General features: G+C 36.7%; 1 protein-coding gene across 3 annotated transcripts in view; it reads right to left on the reverse strand.

Annotated features, from left to right (window-relative positions):
• The window catches only part of PIK3C2G (phosphatidylinositol-4-phosphate 3-kinase catalytic subunit type 2 gamma), a 255,904-nt gene that overhangs the window by 168,797 nt on the left and 72,355 nt on the right, over window positions 1-14,752 (reverse strand). For all 3 annotated transcript variants that reach the window (XR_014184867.1, XM_082061159.1, XM_082061158.1), the window contains exons 14-16: window positions 9,940-10,071; window positions 2,422-2,536; window positions 342-472 (exon numbers count right to left, since the gene is read on the reverse strand). Coding sequence is in view for 2 of the 3 variants with exons in the window: in XM_082061159.1 (XP_081917285.1) it covers window positions 342-472; window positions 2,422-2,536; window positions 9,940-10,071 (378 nt within the window). In the remaining variant the exon portion in view is untranslated. The remainder of the gene's footprint in view (window positions 1-341; window positions 473-2,421; window positions 2,537-9,939; window positions 10,072-14,752) is intronic.

Genomic DNA, 14,752 nt, shown 5'->3' on the forward strand with positions numbered 1-14,752 from the left:
GGCTGCTTTTAATACAACCCAGGGGGTTTCTTACTAATGCTGATGTAGACTTATTGAGTCACCTGAAAAATCTTACCTTTTGAATCAAAAATTATTTTCTCACCTCAAAGACACAAAAAGGTATAGTAATAGAAAGGGGAAAACAATTCTTTCCTAAACTAGTAAAATACACTGCCACCTCCAGGTGCTTATTTAGGCTTTGCTGTGATTTATTCTCTCTTTTAGTAGTGTTACTTTTCAAATCAATCAAGCTAGGCTCCTTCAGAGGAAAAATTTGTTATTAAAGAATTTAATTGTGATCGACAGGATAAGTACAGCAAGCCAGGCTGGGTACAACTTACAGCAAGAGAGAATGTGTCTGTGAAAGTCTTGTAATGTGCTTCAGGCAGTCTTTAGTTGGCTCTTCAAGATGATCTCTTCTTTCTTCAGGTTCAGGTTTAATGAACTCCAAATTAGTTTCTGGAAAGTCAATCTTTATTAAAAAAAAAACAAAAGACAGAAGTCCTTTTAGCAATATGTAGTCTCAGAACTGTCAATGAATGAATGAGTAGAGGAAAAAGAAGAGAGGAGAATTCCTCAAGGATGTTCACTGTATGTAATACACTACTTAAACATGATGGTGATAAACTCAGCCCACAAAAATCAGTTGGAGCTTTGTTACTGCCTTTACTGGGAAAATTTCATCCACTGTATTTCAGTTTTATTAGAACTGCATGAACTCAAAGCTGAAATAATTTTTTTTCCCGTTTTCCTCCTTTCTTAATTTTTAATAAGGTGGTTCTTAAATGGAAAGCTTCCATTAATGTAGGGGTTTTTTTGTTTGTTTATTTATTTTCTGAAAAAAATAGGGATAATTCTGATGTGTAGTTTACCAATGTAAGAGATGTAAATCAGATTCCTTATTTCACTTCTGGATGTTCAAATCCATATCTATGATACAGCATCTAACAATTTTTCATTCTTAACACTTCTATATGGGTGTCAGAAACTCAGAATAATGTTTTTAAGATAGAGAAAAAGAAAACATTCAACCAAAATTACAAAACTTGAGGTGCTTGATAATCTGAGTACAGACTTCACTGATAATTCAGGTTGTTCTTCAAAATTCATCTCAATTTGCACATCCTGATTTGGTTTATTAATGCACACCAAACTCTCTTATCTATATCTATTTATTTAATATATATATTTGATATGTATCACCCTTCTAAAGATTAACAAACATATTCCCTACAAAATGTGTGTTGCGAGTCACGTCAGAAAAGCTTTCTTTATGACATTTCCAGTATGTGCACAAATCTTGATAGTGTCACATGCATGGGAATAACTGAAAACAAGGTGAGGGGGAAATGAGACATCCTCCTCTTCCATCTCTTTCAGCAGAGAGAGATTATAAATTAGTAGCCATTTACTGCCTCAACGTCCCTTTATTATTAATAGGAGGAGCTATTTTAAGCCTTTGAATTTGCCTAAGCAGCACAGTTCCGTGAATGAGCCGCCTGCAATACACACAGACAGAAATACTGCATCAGTACTGGAGACGAGGTCAACAGGGTTTATTGAAATTACATCAAAGAACATGGAACTGGGTAGCTTAAATTAGTAGCCATTTACTGCCTCAACTTCCCTTTTTTATTAATAGGAGGAGCTATTTTAAGCCTTTGAATTTGACTGGACTCCTCAGACTAGAAATTCTCCATTTGCCTGTCTATTAAAAATAGGGCATTTTTAGGCCAGCCTCATTTTTCTGTATTATCTGTTTTTACATGTCATTTACTAATAGTCATTCAGCTTTTTAATACAGAAAACAATTGACTTTGCTCATGAAGTGTCCAGTTGCTAATTTAACCTAGAAAGATGACAAAACTGCCATGCAGACCTAATGCATTTTCAATACCAGGAACACCATTCTGCCCAGAATGAGTGGGTGCTCAGCATGCAGTCAGTCATCGAGGGAGAGCTGTACTGAAGCCTATTGACAATTTGCTTGTAGCTGCTTCCTTCACAAATCCTTTATGCCTACTCAGTCTAATTGCAAGCTGTATGTTACATTTACAATGGCATGCGGTTCAATAGTTCTCAGAACAAAAGTTCAGATTTGAAAAGGCAGCTGTAAGTCAGGTACCAAGTCATTAACTTGTGCAAAAGGTATTTTTGGAATCAAAATTATAACAATAAAAATTACCCTACAAAAACCTTCTCTAGCCCTCAGACGTAGTATTTGATATGGAAAGTATAATACATATTTGCCACTGTGCAGAATTATAGATTTCCATCCATTAAGATTAACATGTGCTCTTCAAGCAGCTAGAATGGAAATAGGATTTTTAATTTGTGGGGTCTTGATGAGCTGTGGAAACAATTCTTTCTCTTGCAATTCGCGAGAAAATAACCCTTTCCTTTTCTTTCTTGCTTTCTTACCTGCAACGTTACTGAGGTTGGTGTATCAGTGCTGCAGATACCTGGAGTGATCATTGTTGTTGTAAGCGTGCTGTGCAGCGTCATGCTAAGCAGCACAGTTCCGTGAATGAGCCGCCTGCAATACACACAGACAGAAATACTGCATCAGTACTGGAGACGAGGTCAACAGGGTTTATTGAAATTACATCAAAGAACATGGAACTGGGTAGCTTAAAAGACAAGCAGAAGGACAACAAGCCTTTTATCTTTATGTGGCTAGTACAAACCTGGCTTAGATCAGTAGAGGTTGTACACTGATGGCCTCACCGCTGTAGGGGTATCTGTGCCATTGCAGGGAACATGACACAAATCAGGCTGCCAAAACAGTCCAGGTCAGCTCTGCTCTTATTTTGTGACAAAGGTTGCTATTAAGCTAGATGTAAATCACGAGATTTAATTCTGAGGACAAATACATTAGAGGTCATGAAGTGTCAACACACTATGTAAGGTGGAAGGCAGCACACGTCTATCCCACAAAAAGAAGCAGACTATGGCAACCTACTGCAATCCTTGCTGATTTTTGGTGTAGATGGCAGGGAGGCACGAGTATGATAACAGTCTCCAAAAAGCTGAAAGGAGTCTGAGTGGCATAGTTTGTCCTGCATGTGCTATGTGTGGTTTTTGGACAGATGAAAGATTATGGTCTGAAGTACCAGTCTTAGCAGTACATGTACAAGAAAGTCTTATCAGAAACAGGTATGTATGTGCTCTGCAGATAAGAAAACTGGCATGATTTGGCAGGTCAACACAATTAGTCTAGAGAACTTGAATAAAATCAGAAAGTTCAGGCACAAATTCTAATCGTAACCAATCCACTCGAATTAAGAATACAGTACTGGAACAAAGGAAGATATAGTATATTGGACTAATCATTTCATTTATCCACATCTTAATGGTTAATGAGGTCAGAAATTTGATTATGTTCAACATCTCTTCTTTCACTGACAAATAATTTTTATTATGAACATTCCAACCACTGCTCAGTCAATACAACTGAGGGAAGGTGCTAGATTCTCTTCTGCCCGTTGCAACAGAAACAGCCAGCCAGGCAGATGAGTTTTGAGTACACAGCTTTTACCTGAGATGAGGAGAGAGAATCCAGATGGACATTTTGATCCAAGCACGAGTTTGCAACATTGCTGTAAAAAAGTACCTTTAAAACTGCAAACTGGAATAAATTGTTGCTAAGTCACCTAAAGAAGAAATGAGAACCTTCCAGAAAGTATTTTTTATAGTCAACACACAGTGTAAACCTAATTCAGAGCTAATTTTTCTTTTTCACTTCTCAAACTATTCATGTTGTTAGTACAAACATTTTATTTTATTGTGAGAACACAGCTCAGGAGGGTTGAAGACAAAACCACTGTCTGAAGTTTCTTTTACAACTGTAGGTGTATTTGCATGGGAATGGAGGCAGAAAATGGAGCTGTGTGCAAGATAGCACTTGGGGGAAAGCAGTTGTGTGATATGAAGTCTGTCACATTTAGGCCACTGATGTGAATGTGGACATGATCAATGGTGGTTCAAAGTTGTTTTTCCCGTGATGTGTACTCAGATGACCTTTAATAAATGAGTCGTGTCTCTTCAACCACTTATTTGTGGACAGTGGTTTACATCATAATTTGAATTAATTGGCACTTTTGTTAGAAGGGAGAGTAGTAGCTGAGAACGGAATGAAAATAAAGACTGAACTATCTTTTTGAGCTCTTAGTACTGCTTTCATACTGTTCTCTAACACAACAGAGGGCTTTATAAAAAAATCCACGTAGTGGATTTTTTTCCTGGGAAATTTGAAGTCTGTATAGGCAAACAAAAGAAGTAGCACAGACCTCAGAGGCACTGAAGATGTGTTTAACTGAGACATTTCCAGAGTTGATTATTTAACCCATTTTCACCCATTGCACAAGTAGCTAAAGACTATCCAGAAAGATGAGGAAGAATCAGAATGTGGGCTTCTCAGAGTCTTCAACTGGAGAAACAGCAAGGAAAGCAGTGTATCTTTGCTGGAGCGAGAAGATTTCACATGTTAAAGCAGCTGACAGCACTGTGAGTAAAACCAAAGACATTAAACCACTTTGACAGTATGGAGATGATACCTCCTACAAAAAAAAAAAAAAAAAGCCTTAGTTGTAAAAACTAGACACATTTATGCTTTGTATATAGAGTAGCCTAATTTATACAAATAAGAAGGTAACATGCATCTTCTATCAGTAAGTCACTCTTTGGAATAAGGTTAGTCTGTAAGCACAGGAGGCATTTCTAAAAAGATGTGAAGAGGCATTGACAACTACGAAATATGGTTTATATTTCTGAGACACAGCTTTCCCTAGCAATCTTTGGGCCGCTCTATGTACTGCGCAGATAACATTCTTCAGGACCAAGTCTGCTTATGGGCACACAAATGGAACAACAGGAGCCATGTGGGTGAACAAAACAGTAAAAAGTTGCATGATTATTTTTTAAAAAAGGAAAAGAAGCAGGAGAGTGTGCAGGGTCCATTCAGACAATGAAGGAGAAAGTATCATGAGCATGATAACCATAACCTTTCCTGAATGGACAGAGACCTCCCTCTGTTACCTGATTCTAATGGAGAGCTCAGCCAGGTCACTCTCAATTCTGCTGCCAGTTTTTTGAACTGTAAGGCGAGGATACTGATACTGACTGTTGCAAAGATTGTACAATAATCACAGCCATGGACAATGGCTTCCATGTAGCAACCTCTGTATCAAGCACATCAGAAGGTGAATACGCAAGTGCTGCTCTGTGCCTGCTACCATTTATTTGTTTAGATGCTCATGCAAAACCAGGGCAGACTGAGACCTCTGGAATTACAGATTCCCAGCTCTAGTTTATCAACAGAGCCAAAAGAAACTTCCCATCTTATCACAGCATAAGAGGACACTGCTGCTCAAAGACCACTCAAGTTACCCTGAATTAACAAAATCAACCTTGTGTCCTGAAGTCACGTGGGAGACTTCCCTCACCAAACCCAGCAAGAGGAAATTTGTGTTGCTTGCTCTGATTTGAAAACACCAGTTCAAATAAAATGCACTATTAGAATGAGTCAAATCAGAGCAATGGGCACTGTGGGGGACATTACAAGTCCCAGATTGCCCCAAATGACAGATTTCTGAATTGTTAATTAGCTCTGCATCACTAAACTATTCAGCTCAAGAGACAAACATGTTTTTCTGTTGTGAAGGAATGGAAAGTTGGCATACGGGCTTCCAAACACTTTTTGAACTGCCTCTTGTGTCTAATAAGTCTTCTTGATGCAGATGCACCATCAAGGGCCTTGTTGGCATTGATTTAGGGCCACTATCTGAAGTCAACTATCTGATAAGGATGAGAAATGGGATATGGATGGTCACTTACTGGACCAGTTGGCTGGCAGCAACAATCATTATTACTGTGTTCATTCCCAAAGGTATACTATATAACATTAGAGTTACTGTTTAGACTGGATATACCAGAAAAATGAGGACAAAATACAGTGTAAAAACAATGTAATTATCCCCAAACTTGATATTTATAACAAGTTCAGAGTTAAGGTTAAATTTAAAGGAAATCAAAAGCTGCTAAACTATAAAACCCCCACATTTTATGGCTCAAGCACTCTTAATTCTGCATTGCAATTATGCTGTGAAATAACTACTTTATTATAACTACAAATACTACAGCATTCTAGAAAATTCAAATTAGAGATATGATTTTCAGCTGCAAAGTAATGCTAAATGTCCTACAGACATTTATAACAACCACATATTCCATCCCCACAGTTTCCAGTTTAAACAGCTTCCAGAAATCTGGAGGTACTGAATACAGCAAATACAAAATTATCAGATTATTTCAGACTTTTAAAACAAATTTGCAGTTACGTTCCTGATTGTTTCCCAATTTTGCCCCAAAACATAAAATTAAATAATAAGTGCACAAGCAATAATTTTAAGGTAAACAACTACATCTGTACAGAAACATACAAAGTTGATAAGCAATAATCCCAACATGCATTTGATAAAGAGTATAGTGGCTGCCCTGTATATTTATCAGCTACTCACATTATAAACCAGCACACTGCAAGACAACTGTCAGAATAGTGAGAGATATTACTGGAATTCAGAAAATAATATGAATTAAGCAAATTTTAAATTTACTAAACATCTGCTCACTGACAAGTCTTCAACAACAACAAAAAGAAAATGAAACAGGCCAAATTATTGAGAACATTTTTAGGTATTGTGTGATTTCAACATGGGCAATGTATGGAGAAGAGATTGCAATAAGAAATGCTAAATAAAGAGTTATATGATTTATTTAAACAGTTGAGGTTTGCTTCTGCTTTTCTATATATTTATCATACACTCTGCTTAGTCAGTATTTTTAGACATGAACTGGAGTGTTAAAATCTCAGGAAACAGCTATAGCCCTCTCATCTGGCAAGGGACATAAAGAATTAAACTATGAAGGAGAGCAGCTACCATACAATGACAGTAACCATCTTAGAAGAGAAAATAGATATCAAATTTACAGAGAGGAGTAAATTTGGAGTCTTTTAAAATAAAGTGTTCATTTGCCCTAGGTCACTCAAAGATCGAGGTTCCTAAGTAACATCTGGGAATAACCCAAAACCAATTTGTTTGTCCTTTTATTTTTAACATAAGATACAAGCAGCTTGAAGAGAATTCGTGTGCTTTTGACTGGAAAAAGATACAATGGGACAGAAATGAGGAACTGTATTTTTAAATGTTTGACATTTATTTTCCTTTTCCAGTGTTTAACACAAAAGTATGGATTTTTTTTAGCAAGAACCCAAACAGACAAAAAGAGACCACTCTGTCCTTATCTTTGCTGACTCTGAGAAGAATGGCTCAGTGACCAACTGGGACAAGGCTTTGAACAAGGATGTTTGATGACCCAGGCAAATACCTCAAGGCTACTGGCTTCTTCAAAGAGTTTATTTTTGTCTTTTCCCCTAATAAATTAAATCCTAGATATGAGAATGTTAATAGTTTTTTAGAACTCAAATTCACCTGTGAGAAAAATTTTCTTTTAACAAAGTGGTATTTTCCAAGTCCAAAGTGTTTGTCAAAGATTTTGTGGTCACATTTCTTTAATCTCTTTATATACACTTACAGAGTTTGTCCATTTAGAGACCCTGGTACCTAGTACCATAATGTTTGCAATAATACAAGGTACTCTTGACACATTAGCATGATCCTGCAGGTACACATCTTTCCTTGGTACATACTTTCAAGTTCAGAAGTACTCTATTGAAATAAGTCCTGAAGTTTAGTTGCATTCCAGCAGCGATGGGAGTGAAATTGGGTTCATTATTCAGTTTATTAATGCTTCCTACAAAACTGATGAGTCAAATAAAAACAATTATGAACTTTTTCTTTTCCTGTGGAGCAGTTGCTTCTCAATTATTTCAACTAACTTATAGCATTACCTATTAAGAATCACCTGACAGTTTTAATCCTGCTACTTTCTACGCAGGTAAACCTGAGAGCTAATTTACCAAAACATATTCATGATCTTCCAAAAAAAAAGGAAAAGCAATCTTTTCAAGTTTCTTATTTTATAAGGAATTTCAGGGCTATCCTTATTTTTAAATCCATCTAACAACTGAAATAATGGTGAACAAATAATTCTGTGGAGTTGTGATTGGCCAAAAGAGCAAAAAGCAGTTAAGTTTCTTTGTGTAATTACTATAATGGTAAACGGCACAGCTATTAGATTAGGAAGTGTTGAACATGCAGTTTCTGAATAATTTCTCCTCAACAACTCAACTTGTATTTCTCCTGTGAAGGGTCATTTCAGCAATGGTCTGTACAATTATGAAGCAGATGAAAGGAAAGTAACTATCCCCTTCACTGTGCTGATTGTGTGTACCATGAGAGAATCAAGACATTTTTCAGTAAAATTTTTGAAAGTGCTTGGGTGACTTGGAGACCTACCTAATGAAAATAAATGTGCTTTCTCCAATGGCATACATTAAAAAATATAGATCACAGGGAGCTGAGGGCTTTCAGATCTTCAAAAAAAAATGATCCTTTGAGACTCAAATACTGAAAAATAAGAAAACCTCACAGGTCCTCAAGAACAGGATTCTCATGTATCTGTTTACCTCCAAAGATACCCAGGTGTTTCCCAATTAAGTTATCATGCCTAATGCTCTGCTTCTGCATGTACTCAGCACATAGTGGCACCCTGGGGATGAGGACACCTTAATATTTCAGCTCAAATTAGATTCTCAGCCAAGATATTCCCTCTATCTATTTCACCCTAAGCACTAGGATGGCAGAAATTCTCAAAATAAACATAGAGCATGTTGGTTTTTTTAAAGACACACACAATGGAAGAGTGAGTTGTGTGCTCTTCTTCAGACTAACTTAATGAAAAAAGAAGTAATTGAATAAAATGCTCAAGTAATCCTTGAAGCAGAGATTTGATTAATGTTTCTTTCCTTCCTTCAAGCTAAGTGTTCTAATCACTAAGTCACTGAAGAATGCTCTCTTTTTCTGAACAAAGTAATCCTGAATTTTCTTCTGAAAAGATGGAAAAAGCCTCTGGCCCAGTTCAACCTATTTTCTAGTGTTTTAAGCCTCTCAGCTTAAAAGTTCAATGGAACCTAAGGTATTTCAAACATAGTAAGTTAATACATGCAATCAGATTTTTAGGGTTTGTTTTGTTTTAAATGGTGGTGCAGAAATAGATTAAGAAGTCTCAAGATGAGGAAAGACCTATAGCTTAGAGATGGATGCTAATGCAGAAACTTGTGCTTGAAAATAACCATCTATTGCCCAGAAGGCATGCAGGACTATGGAATCTAAATAAAAGTTAAGTATTGTAAAGCCTTGATCTAAACTCAGATGTCTCAGTACTATTAAAATAAATTTAGGGCACTGCAGAAAATTTACCCTAGATCTCTGTCTATGCATCACTGCAGAGATATTCAAGGCTACAGGTATCTTTAAAACACTGTTACACTGTGTGCTGCGTAAAAAGAAGAGGTTAAAAAAGAGGAGAGAGCTGCTCAAGTGGTGTGTGGAGGGAAAGGTGCTCATTGTGGTCATCACTAACTGCTGCACTCTGAGCAGGATGAATGGGTGTGAGAACAGAACACAGACTGAAAAAAACCCAACCATTGTGAACAAGAGGCTATGCTGAGAAGGATTTTGAAAGCTACAGGAAAGGGTATAGCAAGGCCTTTCAACAGGTCTAGGGAACTTTATTTTAAGTGTCGAACAGTTGCATAAACTGAGTTCAAAAACAATGTATTGGAAAGAAAGAAAGAAAAGCTTATGGATGCAGTTCTTATTGGCATATCAAGAGTGGTTTACTGTGAGTGAGTGTCTGAGTCTTATTACAGCAAGGTCCTGAACTGAGTATTTTTGTCTTTTTATATTTCTCCCAAGTTGAGTGCAATATTATTCAAGAATGGTCTTTTCTTAAGCTGTTGTACAAAACAGAACTTACTCTTTTGGATACAATGGGGAGCATGTCCAAGCGAGCACTTCTGTGTTTTTAGAGGCACTGTTTACTCCAAGTAGTTTTACTGTCAGCATAGTTTCCCTCGGAAGAGCCTTTATTCGTAGTGGGAAGTTGATTCTAAAAGAAAATCAGAAAGGAGAAAAATAGAAGTTGAAAAAAATAGCACTGGTACCATTTTTCTAGATGCCTTAACACATATATCAAGCTATAAATTACAAGAACTGCACTCTAAAGGAAAACATAGTTGACAGATCCCTTCAACGCATTGATGAGTACTGCCAGTTATTAACTTGGGTCACAGTACTTGAAAAGAGGCATGCAGAAAACTCATTCACTTCAGTGGTAATCACTGGAGCTGAAAAAGGCAGAAAAAGCGTAGTTAAACTTTTGCTTTAGAATTACCTTATCAATAAATGGCTATTTCAGAATAAGCATCCCCTAAGGGTGAATTGTAAACCAGTAGTTAGTTATTTGCTGTCTTGTATCTTTAGAGGAAAACACTACTTTAGAAGTTGCTTGTGAGTATGATAATAATTCTCTTGTTCAGATGTGCTTTGGTGGTGTGTTATTTTCCAAGCACTATTTAACGACAGATTTTGTCTTAACAGCAATGAGAGACTCACATTTTTAGTGAGAAAATTCAGATCTATCAATATTCATCTCAAATTCATATTGACCATTAGTACACTTGGTTGGTCATTCAATTTGCTTATATAGATTATACAAATTGATTTAAAATCATAATTTAGAACAATTCTAATAAATATGGTACTTTCATGCTGTACAGAAAAATCATGCTGCAAGTCTATATTTTCTTTTTCCTGAAGAGAACAGTTGTGGTAGACGGTGCATTTCTAGCCTTTTCAATGTATTTTCAGTATAAATTTATATTCCTCAAGTGGAAAGTGACATTTATTACATATTTCTGTATGAACAAAATCAATATAATGAGCTAAAGGAATTATTCTGCATCAACAACATAGGCATTTAGAAAACAAAAGATCTGCATAAACTTGAGATTAAGAAAACAAAGATAAATAATATAGATTACATTTGTTTATCAGGTATTCACAAGCTAGACTGGCATAACAATGCAACTCTCAACTTTTTAAAAAAGGTATAGTCAAACAGTAAGCAAATGTAGGATGTAGCAAATGTAGCCTGAAAAACATTAGAATTATGGGTAGCAGAAATAAGGTAAAAGCATAAGGTAAAATTAGCATAAGATTTTGCTACTGGTTCCAAATCTGTCAAAATTCTATTGGCTTCAGGAAAGTTTCCTTGAATGCACTGATAAGCCACTGAAAGATAGTTTTCAGCTGAAATTCCGAAGTACTCCAAATTCGCATTAGTGTCAAAATTTCAGATGATCAGTCCTAAACATTTGGAAATTATTCAGATTTGCATACCTTTCTCTTTGAGTAACAAAGCAAGTCAGCGATTTCCCACTCTTTCTAATTAACATGAATAGAATTGAGAAACAATTCTTAACTATCTTCCTACATGTCCCTATTTATAGTTTTCAACTCTGCTTTCCCTGCCTCACATCCTCTACCTCACTCATAATTAGTTAGAAACAATTATTGGGAAACTGAACCGTTTTACATGATGTAGGTAGTTTGTCTATCTTTTTTCACTTAGAGACCGACAACTCTGCCCATGTTACATAAAACTGACAGAGTTACACTTTAAAGCATTATTAATGCTATGAAGGAGACAAAAGTGAAAAAAGAGACATGGATTTTCTAATACAGACATTTGTTAACAGTCCCTGTGAACCTGGAGCGATGGAAAATCTCATCATCTCACTGCAGAAAGCATATGCTTGTCAGAGGTTCCCTAGGATGCAATATACAGCACTACCAGATGCACACCAGTAGGAAAAGAACCTGGAAACTTTGACAAGAGTTAGACATCGTGAAAGTTAAAGTATGGGCCAAAGAGGAGCAAAATTTCCCTTCCTGTGACATTTGATACACAGAGAAGGGGAACATCTGTGTGGCTTTTAAGGACTTTGATTATTTAATGTCTGAGCTTACCCAGTTGGTATTATCCTTTCTAACTGCAGGAGGCTGAGTGAAATGGATGAGTAAGAAGAGGAAATGGAACAGAGGTCAGAAGAAAGACACCCTGTGGGTGAACAATTTCGACAGTAGTTGAGAAGAACAGAGAAGCTACTCATTGAGAAGGTGCTATTCACAGATGTTAGATAAAGTTATACAGCTGGTTTAAAAGGCCAAGGGTCTAAAATCAAGAACACTCAAAACAGAAGAGCTCTGGGTAACTCAGGCTTTGCCTTGAGAGAGTATAAACAAAACAGACAAGCCAAACGAAACATGGAGAAGAGGAAAACCCAATGCCAAGAAAGCATCTGAGATGAATAATGGTAGGCTTAATGTTGATTCAATTTTTCGTGTCTGTAGGTTTAACATAAATTACAGATGATGGAAAAAGAGGAGGTGGTCCGCTAAAGCAAAAGAAAGAAAATAATTAAGAGGTCTCAGTCAGTGGAAAATGAAACTGATGAGAATATACAGGGGGCAACTGTTGGACTCTACTGATTTTGTGTTACGTATTATCAGCCTGTTCGAACTCTGCACCAAGGTGACAATTACACTTTTCAAAGATAACTTACAAACTCTAAAGTATACTCTTGAAAAAGGACAAACAGAAGAAACAATAAATGAGGCAAAGTCCTTAGGTATCAAGTGATTACCATCTTTTCTGAGAACATTCTGGTAAAGAATTAATAAATGACTTCAACAGAAGTTCATGTTTAAACACAAAAACTTATCAAGTTAAAGTTCAGACACCAACTTGCTAAAGCACTTGAAAATACAAACTAAATACATGAAAATCAGCAAATAAAGCAAGTTTTCCATATAAACTCTCTACCCAGATTCCTAATTATCAAAACACTACTCTCAATTTTTTTGCCTTGTTCGAATCAATCCTAATCTAAGATCAGGACTCATTTTGAATTAGCTAGGTTTATTTTTCAGCCTGATTGATCCCTAATAATCAACTTTCTAATGTAATAGAAGCTCTTCCTGGTGACCTTTTACCACATGCATTTTCAATGGCTGTGATTAACTGAAATAGCATATGGGTTAGAATGAAAGTAGTACTTTGTAATTCAAGGCAAGAAACTTTACAAAAAATAAATTGTCTCCTCTGTAAACTTTTTATGCAAACATATTCCCTTCTGTCTCAGAAATGTGATAGTATAGCCAAAAGATAACCAAGAGGGAACGTACTTCGATTACAGATTTGAGTGACATAGACTTCCTACCATAGGAAATGGTACCACTTGATGACATGGAAAAACAATTGCAGTAATACTCACTTTACTGAAATACTCCAATTTTTAATCAATTCCAGCTTGAATTTTTGCAAAAAGTATTGATTAGTGGTTATATACATGCATTTATTGTAGGAAAGTGAATCCAGCCTGTTCTGGACTGTTTTAAATTATGCTAGTTAGGCACATAGCACCTTCAGTGATAATGTCACACCACCTCTACTGTTCATTCTCTCTGTATATTTCAAAATATTCAGAATTATTGTGATTATTCTGTCAAGTTTGGTGCTGTTTGTTTATTCTTTCTTAGAGAGTTAGCAGCACAAATAGCAAAAAAACAAGTTTTCTCATTACAGAACTGTGACCAGTATTTCATATATAAAATAAATTTAAAACAACATAAACACTTCTTTCCCTACACATAATTCCATACAGGAGAGATCTTCTGGCATCACCATCCTACTTTATTTTCTGATACCACACCAAAGTCATACTGTGGTAAGCACAACACAGTAAAGAAGTCAGTTCCTGTCTTTACATGGAAATGTTTGATTTTGTTAAGTGCTGTGTTAGATTTGGAATAAGACCAGAATCTGTTGTCATGATCTCAATATTTTCAGGTCTTGCAGTAAAAGTCTGCTTTATAAGCATCTCTTTTCTGAGAAGAATCTGCCCTGCCAATCCAGGAACATTTTAGTAACTCACAGAGAGGAGAATCATAGAATACCCAGTTGGAAGTGACCACAAGGATCATTAGTCCAAGTTTTCTTGGCAAAAGTACAGTCTAGACAAGATGGCTCAGCACCCTGTCCAGCTGAATCTTAAAAATGTCCAATGTTGAGGAATCTGCCATTTCCCTGGGGAGATTATTCCAATGGCTGATTGTTCCCATTGTGATAAACTCCCCTCGTGTGTCCAACTACAATCTCCCCAGGAGTAACTTGTACCCATGACCCTCCATATTCTTCATGTGACTCCTTGTAAAAATGGAGTCTCCATCTTCTTTGTGGCCACCCTTTAAATACTGCACCATGGTGATGATGGCCTCCCTAAGGGTTCTTTTCTCCAGGCTGAACAAGTACAATTCCCTCAGCCTTTCCTCATATGGCAGCTTATCAGTCCTTTGATCATCTCTGTGGCCCTTCTCTGGAACCTCTCCAGCCCATCCCCATCTTTTTTGTATAGCGGGGACCAAAACTGAACCCAGTATCTGAAATGTGGCCTGAAAAGTGCTGAGCAGACTGGGATAATGATTTCTTTGTCTCTGCTGGTGATGTCCTCATAGATGCAGCCCAGCATCCTGTTGTCTTTCTTTGCTGGAGCAGCACACTGTTCATTCATATTGAGCTTATTGTCCACCAGGACCACAGGTCCATTTCCACAGAGTTGCTCCACAGCCGGGTAGATCCCAGCCTGTGCTGCACCCCTGGATTATGTTTTCCCAGGAGCAAGGCCTTACACTTGTCCTTGTTGAACTTCATAAGGTTCTTGTTAGCC

Source organism: Streptopelia decaocto (genome assembly GCF_964273445.1).
Source record: "Streptopelia decaocto genome assembly, chromosome: 1".
In the NCBI taxonomy this organism is placed as follows: Eukaryota; Metazoa; Chordata; class Aves; order Columbiformes; family Columbidae; genus Streptopelia; species Streptopelia decaocto.